At 41.2% G+C, this 24,036-nt stretch overlaps 1 protein-coding gene across 2 annotated transcripts in view; it reads left to right on the top strand.

The window, feature by feature from the left end:
* The first annotated feature begins 650 nt into the window (after positions 1–650).
* Positions 651–24,036, top strand: part of Dmc1 (DNA meiotic recombinase 1) — a 42,577-nt gene continuing 19,191 nt past the window's right edge. Inside the window, 13 exon segments of one of the 2 annotated variants that reach the window (NM_001130567.1) lie at positions 651–767; positions 1,591–2,006; positions 4,105–4,188; positions 4,998–5,042; positions 6,413–6,559; positions 9,758–9,840; positions 12,196–12,248; positions 13,863–13,904; positions 16,607–16,679; positions 20,303–20,394; positions 20,871–20,944; positions 21,066–21,180; positions 21,754–21,814. In NM_001130567.1, coding sequence (NP_001124039.1) covers positions 4,138–4,188; positions 4,998–5,042; positions 6,413–6,559; positions 9,758–9,840; positions 12,196–12,248; positions 13,863–13,904; positions 16,607–16,679; positions 20,303–20,394; positions 20,871–20,944; positions 21,066–21,180; positions 21,754–21,814 — 836 coding nt within the window. In that variant the 5' untranslated portion in view covers positions 651–767; positions 1,591–2,006; positions 4,105–4,137. 2 annotated transcript variants of the gene reach the window in all.

Genomic DNA, 24,036 nt, shown 5'->3' with positions numbered 1-24,036 from the left:
GAATTTTGTGCTATGCCCTGCTCTCGAAGGGGACCTAGATTTGCTTCCCAGCACCCACAAAGTGGCTCACAGCCATCTGGAACTCTAGTTCCAGGGGATCTGACACCTCACCTTTGCTGGCACCAGATACCCACATGGTATACATACATGCAGGCAAAACATTCAAACATATGAAATAAAATAATGTTCGATTAAAAAAACACTTTTTAAATAAAAATAAATGGCTCTATGCTTTCTTCTCGTGTTTTTCTTATGTTGTTCGGATTGATCCATCTAGAAGTTATTTTGGCAAAAGGTGTGAAGTGTGGTTCCAGTTTTATTCCCCTCCAGATGGTTACCCAGTCATTCCAACACCATTCACTCACTCAACTCATTTCCTTCATCAACTTGAAACTGCCACTTCACAATACTCAGAATTGTTATAGAAATTTTTCTTCCCAACTCAACGGAAAGTTGCACTTTTTTTTTTCACTCCCCGTTTGTGGCTGTTTAAGCGTTTAAAAAGTTGCACAGTGCCATCGGTAGGCTATCCTAACAAGTCTTTCTCCTCGCCTCATGAATTTGTCATTACCAAGCTCATTTCAGTTTCTTCCTTCGAGTGTACTGCACACAACCTTCAAATATTATGAGCGTTTCTCTTTCCCAGCTGTCACTACAGCAAACTACATATGTTAGATTTCCCTAAATCGTCTTGTTGCGCTCTTTGCAGCTCTCCGGTATACTGTTGATGTCTTCAAACAAGTTGCCCAAAAGTTCCTGGATTTTAGGTGAATTCAGAAGAAGCCTGAAATAGGTGTTGGACTCCTTTTCAAATGGACATTTTCCATTCGAGAAGACAGGCAATGAGTCTGTAAATGAAGAGCATGCATTTGGAAGAGCTATAGCATTGGTTGATTTAAAAACAAAAACAAAAAACTATCCGTGGGAGATGGGACTGTCCTTCAAAATGTCAACTGTTTTGGAATGTATCCCATTAAAAAGGTTCAAAAAGGGGGGTTGGGGATTTAGCTCAGTGGTAGAGCGCTTGCCTAGCAAATGCAAGGCCCTGGCTTCGGTCCCCAGCTCCAAAAAAAAAAAGGTTCAAAAAGGATATAGAGGTCACCCGTATTGTTGGGTCATCCAAGACACTTCCAAGTTACCCCAGCAGATGGTCTTTCAAGTGTTTCCTGACTCTCAACCGTCAGTTTCCATTTAAAGGGAAAAGGAAACAGTCTGGAGAGGCGGCCTTGCTGGCATCATGGCTGGCCCCGGATTTCTATTTAAAACAGAACTAAAACCTCCTGTGTTTCTGTAGACCATTTAAAACCACGTTAGAAAAAAAACATTACTCTCCAAAAGAGAGGGCCGCAAATGTGGAGAGAAGAGGAGAATGGGAAGGTTGGGTACACAGCCAGGCATGAAAAACTTGGAATGAAAGCAGGTCCAGGCAGGGGAAACCGGACCCCCAAGTTCAACCTTCTAACAGTCCTAGGTCGTCATCTCCTGCCCTAGTCAGTTGCCTAGGCTTAGAAGCCGACTTAAGAATTCTCTTCCCCTGACTCAGCAACTCCCTTCACCAAGGGACACCCGGGTTCTCTTCTCTCTCCTCAGAGTCCATGTTCCACCACTGCCCTTCTTCACCTCGGAGACCCGAAGACCTGCTCCAGGATCCTCCCAGCCACCCTCACTAGAACCCCTGCCGCACACTCCGCTCTGCCATGCGTTTTATCCCAGATTCCCTAGGAGATTTGCCCTACCCTTGTTCTGTAGCTAATCCCAGCCCCGCCCCACACCCTAGCCCCGCCCACAGCACCAGCCCCGCCCTATACCCCAAGCCCCGCCCACACTGGGGTCTTGCTTCAGAAGTCCTCCTTCGGCGCCAAACCATAGATATTCGACGACTGTGTTGTCGGCCTCCTCCACGTTCTGGGTCCGCGTTGGAATTCTGGACTGGACGAGAAAGCCGGAGCGCGAGTCGTAAAGGATTCACCTTGAAAATCTCGGGGAGGCTGTGGGTTCGAGTGGGGGTGAGTGGTGAAAAGAGGAAGCGCGGGAAAATCTGAGGAGAACTTGAAGCCCTGAGAAAGTTTTCCTCTCCGTGCCCTTTCTGTGGTAATTTTTGGTCGTTGTTGGATTTAGCCTGGTGTCTGTCACTTTCCGCTCAAGGTCTGAGACGTGGAGTGACTTCGAGACATTGCCAACCTCCTGTAAATTAAGTCCGACCCAAGTCTTGAAGGCCTCCTCTCATTATGAGGGAACTAGGTCGGGCCTGGAAAATGTAGGCCTCAGGGGCCCTGACTGAGCCTCTTGCCCAGGGGCCAAGGACCTCTGACTGCCTTTTTGCCCTGCTGCTCCCCACTCAAATATTGTCCTCTTTTGTACCCAACTCTTTGCCATCTTAGTAGTTTGTTTCCTTTGTGCTGGCATCCAACACTTGACTCCGGCATTAAGTGAGAAAGTGTGAGGCCAGCCACCGCTGCTCAGAGAAGCAGCATCTCAAAACAAAAACAAAACAAGGGGCTGGAGAGATGGCTCAGTGGTTAAGAACACTGACTGCTCTTCCAGAGGTCCTGAGTTCAATTCCCAACCACATGGTGGCTCACAACCATCTGTAATGGGATCTGATGCCCTCTTCTGGTGAGGACAGCAACAGTGTACTCACATATAAAATTAATAAATCTAAAAAAAAAAAGAACAAACAGAAAAGGAATAGACTATGAACAATATTATTCAGACTACATTTGATTGTAATATACACGATCATGACTATGGCTTCCCAGGATCTTTTAAAAACTTGGACACTGGATGTTGGTTATTGGATATTGTCCTGGCTAGTTTTTTCTTTTTTTTTTTTTTATTGACTTGAGTATTTCTTATTTACATTTCGAGTGTTATTCCCTTTCCCGGTTTATGGGCCAACATCCCCTCCCCTGGCTAGTTTTTTCTTAATTGACAAAGTTCTTTATTCACTTTACATCCAGATCTCAGCTTTCCCTCCCTCCTCTCCTCCCAGTCCCTACCTCTCACCTCATTTCACCCCCTCTCTAACTATCCCTTCTCCTGGGAAGATGGGAGGCCTCCTATAGATAGCAACCAGCCCCAGTATATCAAGCTGTAACAAGACTTAGGTGTACCCTCTCCCACTGAGGCTACACAAAGCATCCCAGTTAGGGGGAAAAGATCCAAAGGTAGGCAATACAGTTAGAGACAGGCCCTGATCCCACTTTAGGAGTTCCCCATGAAGGCCTAGTGCACAACTGCTACATACATCAAGAGTGCCTAGGTCTGTACCATTCATGCTCTCTGGTTGGCAGTCCTGTCTCCTTAAGCCCCCATGGGCCCAGGTTAGCCCTCTAGAGGTTTGCTTGTGGTATCCTTGACCCCTCTGGCTCCCTTAATCCTTCCCCTCTTCCACAGGATTCCTCAAGCCCTACTCAATGTTTGGCTGAGGGTCTCTGCATCAGCTCCTAACAATTGCTGGGTGAAGCAGCTCTGATGACATTTATGCTAGGCTCCTGTCTGCAAGTATAGCAGACTATCAACAAGAGTATCAGGGGTGGGTGTCCTGGCTAGTTTTATGTCAACTTGAGTTGATACCAGCTAGAGTCATCTGAAGGGAGAGAACCTCAATTGAGAAAATGCACTGACAAGATCCAGCTGTAGGGCAGGTGATCCTGAATTATATAAGAAAGCAGGCTGAGCAAGCTATGGGGAACAAGCCAGTAAGCAGCACTCCTCCATGGTCTCTGATTCAGTTTCTGCCTCCAGGTTCCTGCCTTGAGGTCCTGCCTTGGCTTCCCTCAGTGATGGACTGTGATAGGGTGTGTTTCCTCTTGTCCCCAGGTTTCTTTGGTCAATGTTTTGCACAATAATAGAAAGCAAATTAGAGCTGGGGGGCGTGGCACAAGCCTTTAATCCCAGTGTTTAGGAGGCAGAAGCAGGCCGATCTCTGAGTTCGAGGCCAGCCTGGTTTAGTTCAGCCAGGACAGCAAAGGCTACACAGAGAGACCCTGTTTCGAAAATCAAAACCAAAAAAACCCAAACAAGCAAACAAACAAAAAAAAAACAAAAACAAAAAAACAAATTAAGAAACTACTTCTTAAATCATATTTCTTATTTTCCCAGAATTGATTATTTTACTGCTGCTCTCCTTTCAACATGAAGGAGGATCAAGTTGTGCAGGAAGAATCGGGATTCCAAGATGAGGAGGTATTATTAGAATGTTGAAAGTTAGGGTGACATCCAGGCTTTCCACAAAAATCAAGTTCCTTGTTTTTTAAGCTACTGTTTTTAGCAACTAAAAGTAGAAATACGACATACACATAACTGTGTGAAGATTTCTTTGGCAAGGGTGCTAAGATTAGCTACTTAGCAACTAACATGAAGGTTTTTCTGTTGTCTGTTTCGCATTGGAAGAGATCCGACCCAATCCCTCTTGCTGGTAGCAAATGTTCTTCCACTGGTCACAGTTCCAGCTCCATAGGAAAGTAGTTCAATGGCACTTTACTCCTAAATATGCACAGTGGTCCTGAACAAGGTATCAAGGTTTGTATGCAATAAAATAAGTCAAATGGGGGCTAGAGAGATGGCTCAGCAGTTAAGGTGGCTGCTCTTCCAGGGCACCAGGGTTTGATTCTCAGCACCCACATGATGACAAACCAAGGGATCTGATGACTCTTTTAGTTTTAGAAGACCCTGCATGCATGTGGTATGCAGATATACATGCAGGCAAAACACCCAAACACGGAAAATAAATATTTTTTTAAAAAAAGATAGGTTCAGACGTTCCACTATTTTGGAGAGTTTTTTTAAGTTATGGAGGTCACTGCAAACGTGATGGTCTACCGAGGACTTTCAGTATTGGTGATGCTCTAAATATGTAACGTGTTTGGAAAGTGAGCTCTCCAGTGTTTAAAGAAGTAGAATTGAAGTACCAATATTCATCACTCTCAAAAATGTGAAATGTGAATTTAAATAAGAAGATCTAAAATCCATTCTTTCTCTTTCATTTCACTTAGGAGTCTTTGTTTCAAGACATTGACCTGTTACAAAAACACGGAATCGTGAGTAACTTTTTAGTACCATAGTAAATGGTCTGTTCCATTTTCTCAACCTTGTCCTTAACAACCCTAGATAATTATTTATCTTGTGGTGAAATGGGCTGTCTATATGTCTTAAGATGTTTAGCAACATGCTTGGTGTTCCAGAACAATTTAATCCTAGTACATGAGAACCAACCCCATGGAGCCAAGATACTGAAGCAGGAAGCAGGGGAACTGCCTGGATGGCAGCAAGCCCATGTAGATCCCCACAAATCGAGTTAGAAGGATATATTGCCTAAGATAAAAGTGACTTCATCAGGGGTTGGGGATTTAGTTCAGCGGTAGAGCGCTTGCCTAGCGAGCGCAAGGCCCTGGGTTCGGTCCCCAGCCCCGGAAAAAAAAAAAAAAAAAAAAAGTGACTTCATCAAAGTGAGTGAGTCTGGTTGATCTGTCAATGACACACTCCAGGGCCCAGTAATAATAAAATTCCACATACCACTCTAGTGGTTTGGTCTGTTTATAATATGCTTGGAAACTATACAACAAAAAAAACCCAACCAAATAGTTTTACTCTGGGGTTACAACTCATAGATATCTGTGGTCACATCAAACTGAGATCCTATATCTGCCTTCTACTCCTGCATTTATGCCACACCCTACCTGTGACAACCAAAAATGTTTCTAGATACTTCAAGGACTCCAGTGATTAAGAACTACTGGTTCAGCTGGAGGCATTCAGAGCTTCTCTAAACAACTGCCCCTTGTCTCTCTCGGTCTTACACTGGATATGCTTTCTTTTACAGAAAATGACCAGAGCAAATCATGGTGGCAGAAATGTAGACTATCAAAGTATGTGGATGTCAAGAGCAATTATCGGTTAAAAGTTGGCTGAGGTTGTCTTTTGAAATCTTCATATTAATCTCTTTCCATTGATCTTAGAAAATAGAAGCAGGAGAGAATCCCCGCCTTTGGTGATGTAGTTATTTGTGTTCTTCAGGAGCAGACGGAAAATAAACTTTGAAAACTGTAGAGAACATATTGGTAATGAAGTTCTGTAGAAAGAAGGAGCTGAACTGAGGGGGTGAATGTGTGAGAAACTTGTTAGCTTTTCCACCAACAGACTTTTCTTTTTAATTCCTTGCTACATTGCCATGGTCTCACTAGCATTCTTGGGAAAATCAGGGCAGAGCCAGAACATTTGGCAACATGCTGGGTCTGTTCTCCTCTGATATTTCCAGAACATTTGGCTAGGTGGTGGGTGGGTTCCACCTGGTTGCTTGTGTAAAATTAGCATCGTGGTGGAAGGAGATGGACACGAAGCTCATGACATAGTAGAGAAGCCTTTTAGGTTGGCATTTTATCAATCTGCTACACCCATTCCTTTATTTCAGAACATGGCTGATATTAAGAAACTGAAGTCTGTAGGAATCTGTACCATCAAAGGGATACAAATGACAACGAGAAGGGCCCTCTGCAATGTCAAAGGCCTCTCAGAAGCCAAAGTGGAGAAGATTAAAGAGGCAGCCAATAAACTTATTGTAAGCAGGTTCATTCTCTTCTGCTTTAGTTTAGCAGCGCCATCTTTCTCATGAGCACTAGACTCTACTGTAGGAAATTGTAAGTTCTTATAGAGAGACCACAGTATGTTATACTCCCGTGTGACCTGCTCGTTACTTCAATTTCAAAGCCACAGAAATTAGTCTCTGGAAGACTGGGTCAAACATTAAGACAAACAAAACAAAACTGGGCCTGAGTTCCATTCCTAGAATCACATGGTAGATATCATGGTGTGCACCCCTAACACACTTACAGTTCAGGTCATTAAAATCTAAAAAGGAAGACCTGTGTTATTTTTCAGAGATACTTGCTATAATATTGAAGGCAATTATTTTACCAAACTTTGTCTTTATAGTACTCTGGCTTTTTGTTCCTCTGCCATTTGTTTGTTTTTGCCTGCCCCTCCTTAGTTTGGCCTTGTCTTCTCATACACATCTATTATAACTGCTCTGACACTCAGTAGTAAGCAAGTTACTCGTCCCTGGTATAGGCCAGTTGAGAAGACAGCCCTGCATTGGAAAGAGACTAGCATTAGTTCGGTCTATGTGTGTAGGGCTGAGATCAATCTGACCATGACCATGTCTGTTGAGGCCACTGGGTTCATAACCTATCCCTTCCAGGGGCTCCACAGATTGCAAACAGTCAGGCTGTCAGGGAAAAACATGTAGCTTTTGACTTAAACTCTCTTGTAGAGTTTTGGGGATCATGAAGTCCCTGTTTTTAGTCTGAAAATAAGTATGAACAAAAAAGTAGCTACCAAGTATCCCTCTATACAGAAGACCCAAGACTTTCTATTTCTCCATGTGTTTGCATGGGTCTCATAACCAGAAATGGCAGCCAAAACAGGAGGTAACACAAGTGGTGTGGTGGTCTTGAACTTGGAGAGGACCCAAGTGAGCACTAGGGTTCCTAGCCCAATTGCTTTGTTCTAGACCCACTAAGGCAGAGTCACTTCCTCAAGTGCCAGAATTTCTTTTTTTTTTTTTCTTTCTTTTTTTCTTTTTTTCGGAGCTGAGGACCGAACCCAGGGCCTTGCACTTTCTAGGCAAGTGCTCTACCACTGAGCTAAATCCCCAACCCCCAGAATTTCTAAGGAAGTATGCCATAGTACTACCCAGGTTTGGGGAGACATTACTTTCTAGCTTCTACACTTTTGTTTGTTTTTGTTTTTGTTTTACAAGGCAGGGTTTCACTGTGTATCCCTGATGTCCTAGAACTCACTCTGCAGACCAGGCTAGTCTCAGGACTAGGAGATCTGAGTGCCTCTGCCTCCCAAGTGCTAGGATCCAAGGCACACACCATCTCGACTCTCGACCTAGCTAAAATTTCTAAAGTGTGTGTGTGTGTGTGTGTGTGTGTGTGTGTGTGTGTGTGTGTGTGTGTAGGGGGAATTTGCACCTATGGCATATAGGTTCAGAGTACAATTTTGTGGAGTTGGTTCTCACTTTTAAATGGGTTCTGGGATTGAACTCAAGTCAGGTTCAAAGTAAGCACTTTTACCCAGAGTCATTTTACCATTGTCCATAGTCTTGTCTTTAGAAGCTAAGTCTCATTATTTTATATGTATGTGCTGGTCTGGTGTTTATACATATATGTACAAGTGTGTAGAGACCTCAGATATTGTTCCTCAGGCACCATTTACTTGTTGGTTTTTATTTCTTTTATTGTTGAGGTGGGTTGGGGTTTCTCTCACTGGCCTAGAACTCATGCAGTTGGCCAGGCTGGCTGACCAGTGAGCTCCAGGAATCTACCTTGTCTGTCTTCTACTTCCTGCTTTGTTTTCTTCTTGTTTATTCATTTGTTTGTTTTTCAAAACAGGGTTTCTCTGTGTAGCCCTGGCTGTCCTGAAACTCACTCTGTAGACCACTGTGGCTGCAAATTCAGAGATCCACTTGTCTCCCCCTCCCAACCCCCCCCTCGGAGTGCTGGGATTAAAGGTGTGCACCATCACTTCCTGGCTAACTTACTGCTTTCTTTACATGAATTCTGGGGGCTAAACTCAGGTCTTTGTGCTTGTAAAGCAAAAGTTTAATAATTGAACTATCTCTTCGGCCCCTAAATTTCGTGTGTGTGTGTGTGTGTGTGTGTGTGTGTGTTATATTTACATGTGTTAGTGTGTGGGTACGTGTGCCTATGTTTGTGTATTCAGAGGCATCCAATGTCTTCCTCTATTCCTCTTCACCTTGTTTTTGAGACAAGGTCTCTAACAGAAAGAATCCAAGGCTTAGTTTTGGCTAGGCTGGTTGTCCAGTTGAGCTCCTGGGAGCCACTTCTCTCTATTTCCTAGGGCTGGGCCCATCTTCCCAGGCATAAATTTTGTTATTCAAGGAAAAGCAAAAGAATACCTTTTATGCATCCAGAGTCTTATCCTTTCTTGGCTAAAACTTGGCGTGGGCTTAGTCTTCCATCCCCACGTTCTTCAAAGTTTAAGAACCACTGTCAAGGGCATGGACCAACAAAGAAAAATGATTAACTGCATTTGTGTCTGTTTTCCTATTCATCACTACATCAGCTGTCACTTGTTAATTCAGCAAATATGGATGCATCTGCCATGTAAAGACATGAATAGTGAAAACTACAATTTCATGGATCCTTGAAATGTCTAGAGCTGAGGGAAAATGATGCTATTGAATGAGATCAATTGAATCAGTCAATAAAATACTGCTTTGTTTTGTGCCATGAATTTTTCTCATTTGTTCTTCAAGGCTATCATCTAAAGGCACATTATTATTATTATTATTATTGATAATGTTATTATCTATATTAGATCCATGTTGAATTGTGTCAGGTACCCTTTATCATGTGACTTAATGAGAATGTGAGATGACCCTAAGGCCTTTTTTTAAAAAAGGATTATTTTATGTGTATGAGTGTTTTGTATATATGTGTATACTATGTGCATGCAGTGTCCATGTAGAACAGAAGAAGGCATTTGATGTTGCAGATGGTTGTGAGCTGCCATGTGGATGCTAGGAACCCAGCCCATGTCTGCTCTCAATCACTGAGCCATCTCTCCAGCCCAAGCCTATGCTTTTATCCATGTTCTCATACAATCTTCAGAGAAGAGCCTGCGCAGCTGGTGACCTTAGTAGATGACCGTGAGATGCGTGTATTGCTGGGAAGCAGCTGGCACCCATTCACCTTACATTGTTTTTTAACCTCTCGTTGTCTTTCTGTAGGAACCAGGATTCCTAACTGCATTTCAGTACAGCGAAAAGAGGAAGATGGTTTTCCATATCACTACTGGGAGTCAGGAATTTGAGTGTGTATCTCAGTTTTTATTACCACTAAGTACAGCCTTTGGAGTCCATGTTTCTTTTCCCAAATCTCATCATGATTTCCACTATTGCAGGTAGAAGTAGAATGTGAGGCAAATTCCAGGCTGCTTTTGGGAACAGATTACATTTCTTCCAAGGAATCCACACTCATAAGTCATTTGAATTTGGCCTTTATTTGTCTATGACCTGAAAAGTCTGCTTATGTTTCCCTCCTCTCCATCTTCATTGATGAAGAAAATTTTGTTCCTCACTTTGGATTTATTTTAAAATCAGTTGTTAGAGTGAATATTTAGGGGAAACAATTTTCTTAGGTCTTAAAGGTCTCACTCCTTAGCAATCCCTTTTCATTTATTCTTATGACTTCTGACATGTATTGTCATTTCCCCCAAATTGGCTTAATGTGTTTTCCTCCAAATATTTCATCTTTTTAAAAAGCTAGGTTTTATTATATTCTCCTGACTAATGTGAAATATAGAAGCTCAAGTGACCTTTCTGCTGCCAAGCAGTTGGGGAAGCTGAGTTTAGCTTTGTTTTTATTTTTTTTATAAAATAGTTAATTTTATAGATTTTCTCTCAGACTTATCTCTTCTCCCACTGAGCCTATAATTATAATATATTTATGAAAGAAGCTATGTGGTTTGCTTTTTAATAGAACAGGCAGGGTTTGCTAATGTAGTATAATTAGGGTATAGTGGGGATTACTGAAAAAGACACCTAGGTTTTGGGTCTGAAGACCAGCAAACTATAGATCACAAATAAGGGACTTGCAGGAAGGGCAGATTTAGGACCAAAGGCTGAAGACTGTGAAGTCTAAGCTACTTATTAGACCCACGTGAATGCTAAGTGCACACTCATTTTTCATCACATCACCACGACTATACCTAAAACTATTAATTCCTTGCCATCAGTTATCTTCCCAGAGAGCTCAATTTTCCAACTGTCTTATGGATGACTAGTGCAGGACAGGCAGAGTCAGGAGGAGCTGTGAATTCAAGGTTAGCCTGGTCTACATAGTGAGTTCCAGGACAGGCAGAGTTACACAGAGAGACCCTGTCTCAAAAAGCCAGACAGAAGGGAGTTGGGGAGAGTTAAAAGATGAAAACCCTTTCCTCCCCAAGTTGCCTTTTGGTCATGGTGTTTTATGATAGCACTAACTAAGAAAGACATCACACAGAGTAGCAGTGAGAAGGACAACTGCCAGGTTTTGACAGCATATATTTAATTGGCAATACAAGTGTTTTAGAGCATTTAGTGTTCTCTATGAGACTATGGACTATGGTCTCATTCATCCATTCACTAAATGCGGTAAGTATGTGTTGCTGCATGAAGATCTTGAGGAATACTCAAAAAGCTTTTGTAGTTTCTATTAGCATGTCTTTGGGGATGCAATCAGAAATCAGACAAAGCCTAAGAGAATAGATTTATATTTGTCTAAGACAGCAGTTAAAGTTCAAATTGAAGCATTCAGAAGTTTTCCACAAACTTAATAAGGGCTCTGCTGATTTCAATTAAGAAAGGGGGTTAGAGAGGTGGCTCAGTGGTAAAGAGCACTTGCTGCTCTTGCAGATGTTTGATACCCAGCATCCACATGGTGGCTCATAACTCACACTTAATCCCACATAATCCCAGCACTTGGGAGGTAGAGGCAGATGAATCTCGGTGAGTTCAAGGCCAGCCTGATCTACATGACGAATTCCAGACAAGCCTAGACTATATAGAGAAGGCATGTCTCAAAAATATTGAAATTCAGTTAACTTTTAGAAATATCTATGTACAATTTGAGAAACTATTAGTAACAAGACAATTGCATGGTATATAATTCAGGCTTTCTTAGCATATACAAAACCCTGATTTTATCCCTAGAACCACAAAATAAAACAAATCTTTTAATTCAAACTAAAAAAAAAAACAACAACAACAAAAAAAAAAACAACGAGCATTCCTTACTGACTTATTTACCTTTGGTACTCAGAAGTAAGAACAGGGCTTATAAATTGCTTTGTTCACCTGCCTGCCCTTCCACAGTAGAACCTGTAATCTAAATAGTGTCATTTCTTTCAACAGTGAATTCCTGTTCTTGTATAGATAGATGATATGTAACTAATTATACAAATTTCATCATCTTTGTTTGTTTGTTTTTTGAGACAGGATCTTTCCCCATACTCCCGGCTGTTCTAGAACTCACTATGTAGACCAAGCTGACCTAGAACTCACAGAGGTCCTCCTGCCTCTGCCTCCCGAGTGCTGGGATTTGATGCAAATGGCCACTATACCCAGCCCATCTTCTTTTTTGATATCTGTATTTATACTCTTCACCAATACTTTATATTTGTTTGCAGTAAATTACTAGGAGGTGGCATTGAAAGTATGGCAATTACAGAAGCTTTTGGAGGTAGGTAGAACCTTAATAGTTTTCTGTGGAATGATATATGTATATATCTGATAAATAGTAATAAGTTCCTATGTGGGATCATTCCAAGCTAAAGTAAAAATATATACTGACATTAACATATTTCTTATTGACATTTTTCTTCCTCTTATCTCTGGTTACTATAGAAAGAAATTGAATTTTTTCTCTTATTCCCTCAATAGGTAATTGAATACTAAGGCTGTTCTTTGGTTTAGGCAATACATATTCCATGAATATAGAAAATAGATTTTTTCTCAGTTTATAGAATATATAATAGGATGTGTACATGAGTGCATGCTTGTGTGTGTGTGTGTGTGTGTGTGTGTGTGTGTGTGTGTGTGTACATACAGGGTCTTACTGTGTGGCCCTGACTAGCTTGTAGCTCTGCCTCCCAAGCGCTAAAATTAAACGCCTGCAACACCACACCTGTCCTATATACCATGTTTTTACAAATAATCCATGCACAGCTGTTTTACATGCTGAATCTTGACAATCCAATATTTGTAGTCTTAGAAAACCAAATGGTTTTTTTTGTTACTATTTCTGTTGACTTGAAGTAAATTTGGCTTTTATTATTTCTACTGACTTAATATTAGCAACTTCTTTTATTGTATATTGCTTATAAGCTTTTTAAAAAGATTTATGTATTTATTATATACATAGTATTCTACCTGCACATCAGAAATGGACACCAGATCTCAGTATAGATGGTTGTGAGCCTCCGTGTGGTTGCTGGGAATTGAACTCAGACCTCTGGAATAGCAGTCAGTGCTTTTTTTTTTTTTTTTTTTTTTCCCAGAGCTGGGGACCGAACCCAGGGCCTTGCGCTTCCTAGGCAAGCGCTCTACCACTGAGCTAAATCCCCAACCCCAGCAGTCAGTGCTCTTAACCTCTGAGCCATCTTTCCAGCCCACTTATGTGCTTTTTAAAAATTTAAACTGAGTTCAGTGGCCCCGAGTGATTAGTAGAGAAGGTTTCCTATGGAGAGCTTTTGCTTCTGCTGGCAAGTAGGAATGTCACTATTCAGATCACAATGTCAGCTTGTCCTTGAGGAGCTCAGCACAGTGAGGGAGCCTAGCTGTCCTTCCTGTGGTCAGGTCTGAAACGTAAACAGTTTTGTTGGGGAGGATGAATTTTTTTTTTTTTTTTTTTTGTCTCTCGCTTTTGGTATTCATACATGTAGTATCCTTTTGTGACAGGTGGTCCTTTAAGAGTGCGATCTGGGGCTGGAGAGATGGCTCAGCAGTTAAGAGCACCCGACTGCTCTTCCAGAGGTCATGAGTTCAATTCCCAGCAACCACATGGTGGCTCACAACCATCTGTAAAGAGATCCGATGCCCTCTTCTGGTGTATCTGAAGACAACTACAGTGTACTTACATATAATAAATGAATAAATAAAAAAAAAAAAAGTGCGATCTGACAGCAGTGAGGTCTCTGGTGAAGAACTTGAGATAAAATTTGGAACTCTGGGCTTTTAGACAAGTGCTCTACCACTAAGCAACATCCCTGACCCTGTGCAGTATTCTTTTGCTCATTTGTTAGTGAGAATATCTAAACAATAACACTTCTAAAAGTTCCTTTCTCTAATTTTACAGAATTCCGTACTGGAAAAACTCAGCTGTCTCATACCCTCTGTGGTAAGGACACCTATTAAATCAGCAATACAGCAGTGGTAGAACATCTGCTCACTAGAGCTCTGCTGCACTTTACATGATTGTATGCAGTCTTATCCACTTTTCAAGGAAACAATCTCAAGAGCTTGCTCAAACAGTCCACTGTTACACAGATGGTTTTGGAATGTGCGAGGTAGTGTTGTCAGGCCTGTGCTATAAACATCTGAGTGGAAGTACAGGGAAGGTAATTGGTTTATGAATGAATTGGCAGGAGGGCCACCCAGTGTGTCAATTTCATCCTATTCATATTTTCTGTCTTTTTAAAAAACACAGTGAGGACATAAAATTTATTGAAGACTAGAACACTGTCTATTGGGTGCATTCTGTCCAAAGAGAAGAGTAAAATTCAATTTGGGGCCTATCAAGATGGCTCAGTGGGTAAAGGCACTTGCTTTCAAGCCTGAGAATGAGCTTGATCCCTAGATTCCACATGGTGGAAGAGAATCAGTTCCTACAAGATGTCCTCTGACCTTCACAGATGTGCCATTGCATCATGTGCCCCTAAAATAAATACATGCATAAGTAAATATAATTTGGGGGGGCGGTTGGTTGGTTGGTTTTTTGTTTTGTTTGTTTTGAGAGGTCTTACTGTCTAGGGAGCTCTGACAAAACTGAACCTTGCTGTGTAGCCCAGGCTGACCTTAAACTCACACGTGATCTGCCTGCTCTGCTTCCCAAGTGCTGAGGTTAAAGGCATGTACCACCACACCTGGCAAAAAGAAATTTTTAAAAGAAGTAAATATATAATTATTTTCTAAAACAAAATAAACAAATTCTATTTGTATTTCTTTCACTTAGTAAAAGTGACATAGAAAAGTGGTTAAAAGGAGGTGCTGATGCGTACCCTAACACATGTGAATATGGATATATACAAGCTAACACAAACACAAACACACAAGAAAAAAGTGAAAAGTAGGATGTATTCTAGAATCAAAATGTCTTGGCTCTACCACTGATAGCTGATAAAGGCAACTTGTTTTACCCCTTTAATTGTCCTCACAGTAAAACTGAAATAATAACAGTGCCAAATCTTGGGGGGATTTTGAAAAGTAAGTAAAATAATGTGTGTATCTAGTATGAAGTAACTCTATTGTTAACTACAACAGGATAACACATATGACTTGGGGATGTAGCTCAGTTAATAAAGACATGTCTAGCATACATGAAGCCCTGAGTTCAACCCCCAGCCCTATATAAACCATCCTAAACCTTTATAATCTTATATAGAGGTGGATCAGAGTTCAAGGTCATCCTTAGCTTCATAGTAAGTAGATTAGGTGGCAGTCTGGAATCCATGAGAACCTGTCTTTAAAAATAAATAAACAAAGAGCAAATGCTTGGGCTTGGGACATGGTTCAGTTGAGAAAGTGCTCACCACATAATCATGTGGACTTGAGTTTGTATCCTCAGCACTTTTGTACAATGCTGGGGCACTACAACGCATACATATAATCCCAGTACTGGGGAGACTGAGACAGGACGACTCCTGGGCAATGCTGGCCAGCTAGTCTAGCAAAATCAGCAAGTTCCAGGTTCAATAAGAGATGCTGTCTCCCTGGGCCTGGTGGCACATTCCTTTATTCTCAGCACCTAGATAGCAGAGACAGGCCGAAGTCTGAGTTGGAGTCTACACAGCAAGTTTCAGTTCAGCTAGAGCAATATAGTAAGATCTTGCCTCAAAACAAACAAAACCCTCAAATTATATTTCCTTATATATTCATTTATCTTAGGGGCATAGGATACAAAGGAGTGTCTGTGGAGATGGTCTATATAGTGAGTTCCAGGACAGCGACAAGCCAGGGCTACACAGAGAAACTCTGTATCACACACACACACACAAAGATGGACATATATGTGCACTCACATAGGAATAGGTAGAAATGCCTATGGTACACACAAATGTACAAAGTAAATGCATTTAAATATTGACAGCAATTGAAAGGTAACTAAGTTATTCATCATAAATTATATTTATGTTATGAAAGTAAAATTAGTAACATTTAAATTCTAATTGTTTATTTGGGAGAATTGACTTTGACAAATATTTTCCATTGTGAGAGATGTTGAAATTCTCAGTTGAATGATCCTGAGTCGTAGTTAGAGTTTTATTGCTGTGAAGAGACACCATGATCACGGTAACTCTTATAAAACATTTAATTGAGGTTGGCTTACGATTTTCAGAGGTTTAGTCCATTATCATCATGGCATGAAGGATGGTGGCATGCAGACAGCTCCACATAGTGCTGGAGTTGAAAGTTCTACATTTTGATCCGCAGGCATCAGAAGGTATTTGTGTACCACACTGGGCATAATTTGAGCATATATGACCTCAAAGCCCACCTGTCAGTGACACACTTCTCCAATAAGGCCACACCTACTCCAACAAAGCCACACCTAATAGTGCCACTCCCTATGGCCAAGCATTCAGACACATGATTCTGTGGGAGCTATTCCCATTCAAACCACCACATTCTGGCAGAGTACTTATTTTACTACTGGTTACTGAACTGGAAATACAGCAATCTTCTTAGAAGCCAATGGGTCATTGTTCTTTGCTAAGTTTACTAGAGTTGCAACTAACATAAGATGTGCAACTAACATAATGTGTATTTATTTCTACAAAGTTTGTTCATTCCTGTTAATATTAATTTTTCATTGTTCCCTAGTGACAGCTCAACTTCCAGGAGCAGATGGCTACTCAGGAGGAAAGATTATCTTCATTGATACAGAAAATACTTTGTAACCTTTTTATTTAAGCAAGTTCCAAAGCAGTGTTGTAGAACAATATTGCTACAAAAGAGAGTGACTTGATATGTTGGTTTGTAGGGATCCTGAAACAAATGATAATGACAAAAGCCACCGGGACAGCAGTGCTGATCAAGTGCTCACATCACTGTTTGATTTATTTATCTAAACCTGTAGGTAACTTGATGAAAAGTGACAAATCAAATACACGAGATAAAATTGTATCTTAATCATTCTTAAAACTTCATTCCAAAGATTTTGCCTCAAGTAGAGGGAAAGACTTTAAGAGCTTAAGCATGCGGAAGGAAAGGGTCAGAGCTGTTTGGGTTGCAGAGGACATGGCAGTTTAATTGATATAAAAAATTCTAGAATAGTCATCCAGAAAGGTGATTTAGGTCTAAGACATGAAGAGCTTTGAAACCATGTGATGGGTGTCAATTAGATATTTTTTCAAAAATCTAGGAAAATGGGAGCTTCTTGTCTGTGCTGGAAGCAGTAGGAAGGAAAAGAAGCTGGGTGTGGTGGTACACACTCAGGAGGCAGAGACAGGATGATCTCTGAGTTCAAGGCCAGCCCTGCCTACAGAGTGAGTTCCAGGACAGCGGGGGCTACACAGAGAAGCCATGTCTCAAAAAGTGGGCAAATAAAGGAAAAGAACAAAAAGAACAGAACAGGAAACAGCAGAGGAACAGCTTGAGAAGCGTGTCCTAACTGGAGTGGTGCTGAGGACAACCAAGGTTTCTAGGCAGTGTGTTGGACATGAGGGGCATGAGGCAGTACAGAGGACAATGGGAGATTCTGGGGAAAGAGCAGAGTCAGAGATGTGGATGAATTATGGAGAGGGAAGAGAAAACTTGGATGTGTGTTTGTATTAATGAAGAGGACTAAAATCAAAGCACAGTCAGGGGATGGAGGAAGTCTTCAGAAGGTAAGCAAGTATGAAATGTGAAGAATGAGGTAGATCACTGGAGGTGGGAATTAGTTCCAGGGAATATTTACAGTGGAGTCTGGGATGGTGGAAGCATCTTGTAAGAAAACAGCAAAGGAGCGAGGCAATGTGTAAATTGGATGGAAACAGTGATTTGAGGAGGTACCAGGTTCAGAAGATGTAAGATCTGCACAGCTTCATTAAAGCAATTCATAGTGAAGCCCGGCTTGCTTCACCAGGCTTATTTCTCACCGTGGTCATAACTAGAGGCAAAGAGATGGGAATGTCCCAGTCCTGCTAAATATGCTTTGTTGTTGAAGATTGGAAAATGTTGTACATTAACTTTCTTTGGGCTATAAGGTTTTTGTGCTGTTACAAAGACTTCTTATATCCCCAGAGCTTTTGTTTTTCTGTATCACCTTCTTTTTTTTTTTTTTTTTTTTTTTTTTTATTTTATTTATTATATATAAGTACACTGTAGCTGTCTTCAGATACACCAGAAGAGGGCATCAGATCTCTTTACAGATGGTTGTGAGCCACCATGTGGTTGCTGGGAATTGAACTCATGACCTCTGGAAGAGCAGTCGGGTGCTCTTAACTGCTGAGCCATCTCTCCAGCCCCTGTATCACCTTCTTAAGTACTGCTTTCAGGAAGGACATCAGGGTTGCAAAAACAGACCCAGCATGTCTGAAATGCCTCTGCTTTGCTCTTTTCTGTCAGTCATCTTGGCTGGTCATATCGAAATCCACGTGTTGCTCTCCATCCTATAGGGGATTTGCTCCCTCTATTTCTATGTCATAGTCTTACTGAATCACCCAAGTGGCCTCTCCTTTTTTTTTTTTTTTTTCGGAGCTGGGGACCGAACCCAGGGCCTTGCGCTTGCTAGGCAAGCGCTCTACCACTGAGCTAAATCCCCAACCCCAAGTGGCCTCTCATATCAAGGCCTGATCTTCTCTGATTTTCTGTAATTACCCATTCAGAAAATCTTGGCCTTCTAGAACTACCATAGAAATAATTATAATAACACTCTTGAGAAAGAAAAACAAGCCAAGAAAGATTTCAGAATGGAGAAATCTGGGCATGAGAAGTCTCTGAAGGAACCTTCTAAGTTGAGAAGGGAGGGTAGGATGTTTAGAGCTGTAGCAAGAGGGGCTCAGCTGGAGTTCATCTAGGTGTAGAGAGAATGACTTCAGAGAAGGAGGAATGGCGATTGCAGACTAGCAATCTGGATTTTAGCAAGACAGGAAGAGAATAGTTAGGAGCAAAGGGAAATTCAGGAGGGAAATCTCTTATGTTATTCTCTTGGGGTTTCTCAATCTATATCGCTCTCTCTTGTTATTTTTCTTACATTTCTATTTTGTCTTTGTATGTTTTAAGCTTACCTAGGGCATAGATTCTTATGATTCTTTGTGCTTTCTACTATTAATGGGTTAATATGGTCATCAGTAAATACTTGTAGATTGATTTGTATTTCCCCTCTGTGTAAACCCAACTCTTAGACTCCTGTTCAGATAGAATCCATTGTTTGTAGAAGCTGACAAGAATGATACTTTTGTTGCCTCTTGCCTAGGATGTGCAAGGGGTTTAATACTAACAATGGAATTAAAAAGGAAAGATAAACCCAGCAGTGGCGGCACACACCTTTAGTCGCAGCACTCAGGAGGCACAGGCAGGCAAATCCCCAAGTTTGAGGCCAGCCTGATCTACAGAGTGAGTCCAGAACAGCCAGGGCTGCATAGAGAAACCTTTGTCTCAAAACAAATCAGCCAACCAACCAAAAACCAAAATAAACAAATACATAAATAAATAAAACTGGAAAAGAGTCCTTGCTTCCCACAGCTAACAGTGTCATGAGCAATGAGAACAGGAGTGAAATGAAGCTGCGGACAGGCAGCTTGTGTTTCTTCATCCCCTGTAACCCTGTCGGTCACTCCGGACCAGCAAATGACGTGCAGTCACTGTCTGGTTTACCAGTTGGTGATAATGAGCATCCTCTGTCTTTGGAGGTATAGGGATATGGCTCCATTGCAACTTTCTCAGAAAGCTACCAACTCCTTTACAAGAAGGTGCATAAAAGCCAAAATAAAACAAAACCAAAACCCTGCTTCGATCATTCCCTTTTAGACCCTTGAGGATATTTGTTGACACTCCATGTAGTTAAATTTATCATTTTTTGCCATGTTTTATTAGTGGAATGCTAAACTATTTCATTTTGAGCCAATGAAGAATTTGAAGTGACTTGAATATGTCTCAGTGACATTAGTGTTCTAGAACAGGTCTATTTTTACAAAGCTGAGAACAAAAGAGACTCACAAACCTTAGTCTCTAGCTTTTCTATTTTAACTGTTCTGTAGCATAATCCTAAGTTATTTGCCAAAACTCTGTCAATGTCCTTATAAAACAAGGACCTCACAACAAGCTTCTAAACTTATTTTTAAAATTGTATACCTTAATATTTAATTTCTGATTTAGCATATCTGCAACAGTCACCCTTATGTAAGACGTTTTGAAGAAGTTCTGGAAACAACCGCTCTGGCGGTCTCTCGTGTAGTTAGTGGCATCCAGAATGCCTTTGCAGATGCACTGTTGTGTCTCAATTGCTTTACTTGCTCTCAGTGCCACCTCCTGTAGGTATCTAAACTTTGTTTGGAATCCGTTTATTGGATCCTTAATCTTGGCACACTCCAGCCGTCCAGATCGCCTTCGGGACATTGCTGATCGCTTCAACGTAGACCATGACGCAGTACTGGACAACGTGCTCTATGCACGTGCCTATACTAGTAAGAGCCCTGTGTAGTTGCATGCTTGGGTTATGGGAAGATAGACCACACTAGTTTACCATTTGATGATACAACATTTTCACTCCTTTTCCTTGTTTATTTAAATTTTCTACAAATTAGCCTTCAGATATCATCTGTTCAGTTCTCAAGGTACTCAAATGTGTTCAATGTTTCTATTTGCTGTCCCTGAAATGTATAGTAACAGTCAGCTATTTATCCTATTTGGTACTGGGATTGAGCCCACGGTTTCCCATACTCTAGGTATGTCGCATAGCATTGAACTACAGCTCCCCAGAACAGTGTCTTTTTGTCTGAGGTACTGTTTGCCACATGTGGTCAAGAAGAGTATGAGTCCTGTCTAGTAAAGTGGCAAGTAATCAGCAGACAAGAAGACGTCTGTCTGCCGGGTACCCCAGACACACAGGAGCACGGCCTCTGCTTCCAGCTTTCCTGACGGTTTCTCTCTCTCCCATCAGGCGAGCATCAGATGGAGCTACTTGATTACGTAGCAGCCAAATTTCACGAAGAAGCCGGCATTTTCAAACTATTGGTATGAGTTTTTAAGGAACGTTCACTGGCAGAGCTATTTAGCATATTATTCTATCCTGTTTAAACAGGCATCTTCCTTCTATTTTAAAATGCACATTTGGTTCTATGTTCCTCCCATGCAGATCGTTGACTCAATAATGGCACTTTTTCGAGTGGATTTCAGTGGCCGTGGAGAATTGGCTGAACGCCAGCAAAAATTGGCCCAGATGTTGTCACGACTCCAAAAAATCTCAGAAGGTAAATCTTTAAAATAAAATGGCACTGTCGGGGCTGGGGATTTAGCTCAGTGGTAGAGCGCTTACCTAGGAAGCACAAGGCCCTGGGTTCGGTCCCCAGCTCTGAAAAAAAAGAACCAAAAAAAAAAAAAAATGGCACTGTCATAGAGCATCTGTCGACTCTGTTTGCTATAGTATGTTTTGCAAAGAAGCTCAGAAGAATGTTAGAAACATAGCATTTTTAAATTACTTTTGGGAATACAATTTTTAAACTAAAAGTGATTCTGATAGATGATAATAATGATGACTTTAAGTAATTTTTGTTATTAACGAAAGTAGGAAGCTGGGCAGGATGGCACACACCTTTAATCTCAGCACTTAGGAGACTGAAGCCTCTGATTTGAGGCTAGCCTGGTCTACAGAGTAGGTTCCAGGACAGCCAGGGCTACCCTGTCTCAAAACAAAACAAAAACCAATAGGAATAGAGCTTGTTTATAAAGATAAACTCATGGTGCAATGTCCCTAAATTGAAGTCTAAACAATGAACTTTTTATTGCCCTTTTCTTAGATTCTTAATTTTATTTTTTTGATGCAGAATATAATGTTGCTGTTTTTGTGACCAACCAAATGACTGCAGATCCGGGAGCAACTATGACGTAAGCCCTTGTTTTATAGAGATTACTATCAAACAGTTACCGTATAGAATAAAATCATTTAGAAATAACCAACCTTGTCTGGGTATGATAACACATGCCTGTTATCCTAGCATTTGGGAGATGATCACAGGAGCATGGTGAGCTCACAATCAGATTGGGTGATGTTGTGAAGCCTCATCTCAAAACAGCAGCGATACTGATCAGCCTTAATGTGGGCACATGTATGTATCATAGATCACTTCATTACACAGCGTGCTCTTACTTCATAATGGCACATGTCATTTTTTTGTTATTTAAGACCTACTTTCTCTGTATTCCTTATAGAGTAAAGCAGCATTTTAATCAGTACTAGGGGCCCTGTTCAGATCTAAGACAAAGGGGTATTGAAAGACAATAAGAAAAAGATCTTAGGGGGTTGAAAGATGGCGCAGCAGTTTAGAACACTGTTCTTGCAGAAGACCTAGGTTTGAATCCCAGCACCTACATGGTGGGTCACAACTATTTATAATGCCAGTCCCAGGGAGTCCAACACCTTCTGACCTCTGCAAGTACCAGGCATGTACATGGTGTACATACATACATACGTACACACACACACACACATATATACATACATGAAAACAAAATAGTCATACATGTAAAATAAATCATAAAGAAAATGATCTTAGGCAGATAAAAGCTTACATTCTAGAAACGTTGAAAGGCTGCTATACTAAAAACAAAGAATAGGCTTTTGATTAGATATACAAGAGACATCTTTTTTAAAAAAGCACAAGAGAAGTCTGCTGCTCATAGGAACAATGTCAGTCATACAAAGCATATTCAGAAGTGTTTACTGAAGTATTTGCCCACATACAAGAGTACAATGGTTCTCTGAAAGATGGCAAGGAATAAAAGGAACGAGAACTAAAGTAAGATTGTGAAAGCATACCATTCAGAGGAAGGTTTGTATTACCATCCAGAAGGTTTGAATGAGTCGAATAGCCCTGAGTTCATAACTTTCAAAAGCTTTTGTACATTTTACTTGGAAAACTTTTTAACCAGAGAAAAACTACACATTAGCATAATGAATGCACATGCTGCATTCACTTAAGTTCACCAATGATCTTGGTACTTGGAACACACCCTCTCCCTCTCCCTCTCCCTCCCCCTCTCTTCCTCTTTCCCTCCTCCCCTCCCTCCCTTCTTCCCTCTCCCTGTCCCTCTCCCTTTCCGTCCCCACCTCCCTCTCCCTCTCCCTCTCCTTTTTTCTCTCTGTGGTGGTTTGCATAGATTTGAGTCCCATAGACTCGAGTCTGAATGCTTGGCAATAGGAATAACACTATTCGGAAGTGTGGCCTTCTATGAGGAAGTAAATCACAGTGTGGGTGGGCTTTGAGGTCTCCTATGCTCAAGCTATGGCCAGTGTGGCACACAGTCTCCTTCTACTGCCTACAGATCAAGCTGTAGAACTCTCAGCTCCTTTCATCAGCACCATGTCTACCTGCATGCCACCATATTTCCTGTCATGATCTTAATAGACTAAACCTCTGAAACTGTAAGCCCGCCCCAATTTTCCTTTATAAGGGTTATGTACGTGCATGCTAGCATGCATATCTGTGAAATCTCTTTTTCTATGTACATGCTCATAGTCATGCATTGGGATATATTGACATATATCCTATCTGTGTGAGCCATTTGACTATTGCCTGGGTTTTTTTTTTTTTTATTGTTGAGTATTATTTGTAGATAGTAACATTTTTCCAATTAATACTTCAGCATATGTCTTCTAAAAGCAAGAACATTCTCCTTCATAATCACAGTACAATTAACACATGCTGTTTAATATCAACAGTGATGCTATCTAATGTCTAACTTTCTCCAGTCGTCCTGTTCATTACAGTTGTGAAGGTTATTTTAGGCTCACGGTCCTCAACAGCGGGCATGCTGGATGTGTACTTGTTGAGTCTCTATAGCTTCCTTTCATCAGAATAGCTTCAGGGCCTCATTAAACTTTTATGACAGTGATATTTGGTTTAAAGGTTTTTAAGGTTTATCTTTGAATCACGTGCATATGGGTATGTCTGTGTGCGGGCATGTGCACATCTGAGCACAGGTGCTTATGGAGTCCAGAAGAGGGTGTGGATGCTACAGGAGGCTTATGAGCCTCCAACATGGGTGTCAGGAACAGAACTTAGGTCCTTTTCTCGAGAAGTATGTGTTCTTAGCTAATGAGCCATTTC

Source organism: Rattus norvegicus, chromosome 7 (genome assembly GCF_036323735.1).
Source record: "Rattus norvegicus strain BN/NHsdMcwi chromosome 7, GRCr8, whole genome shotgun sequence".
Lineage (NCBI taxonomy): Eukaryota > Metazoa > Chordata > Mammalia > Rodentia > Muridae > Rattus > Rattus norvegicus.
Note: the sequence above shows the minus strand (reverse complement) of the source record. Positions and strands in the feature narration are given on the sequence as shown.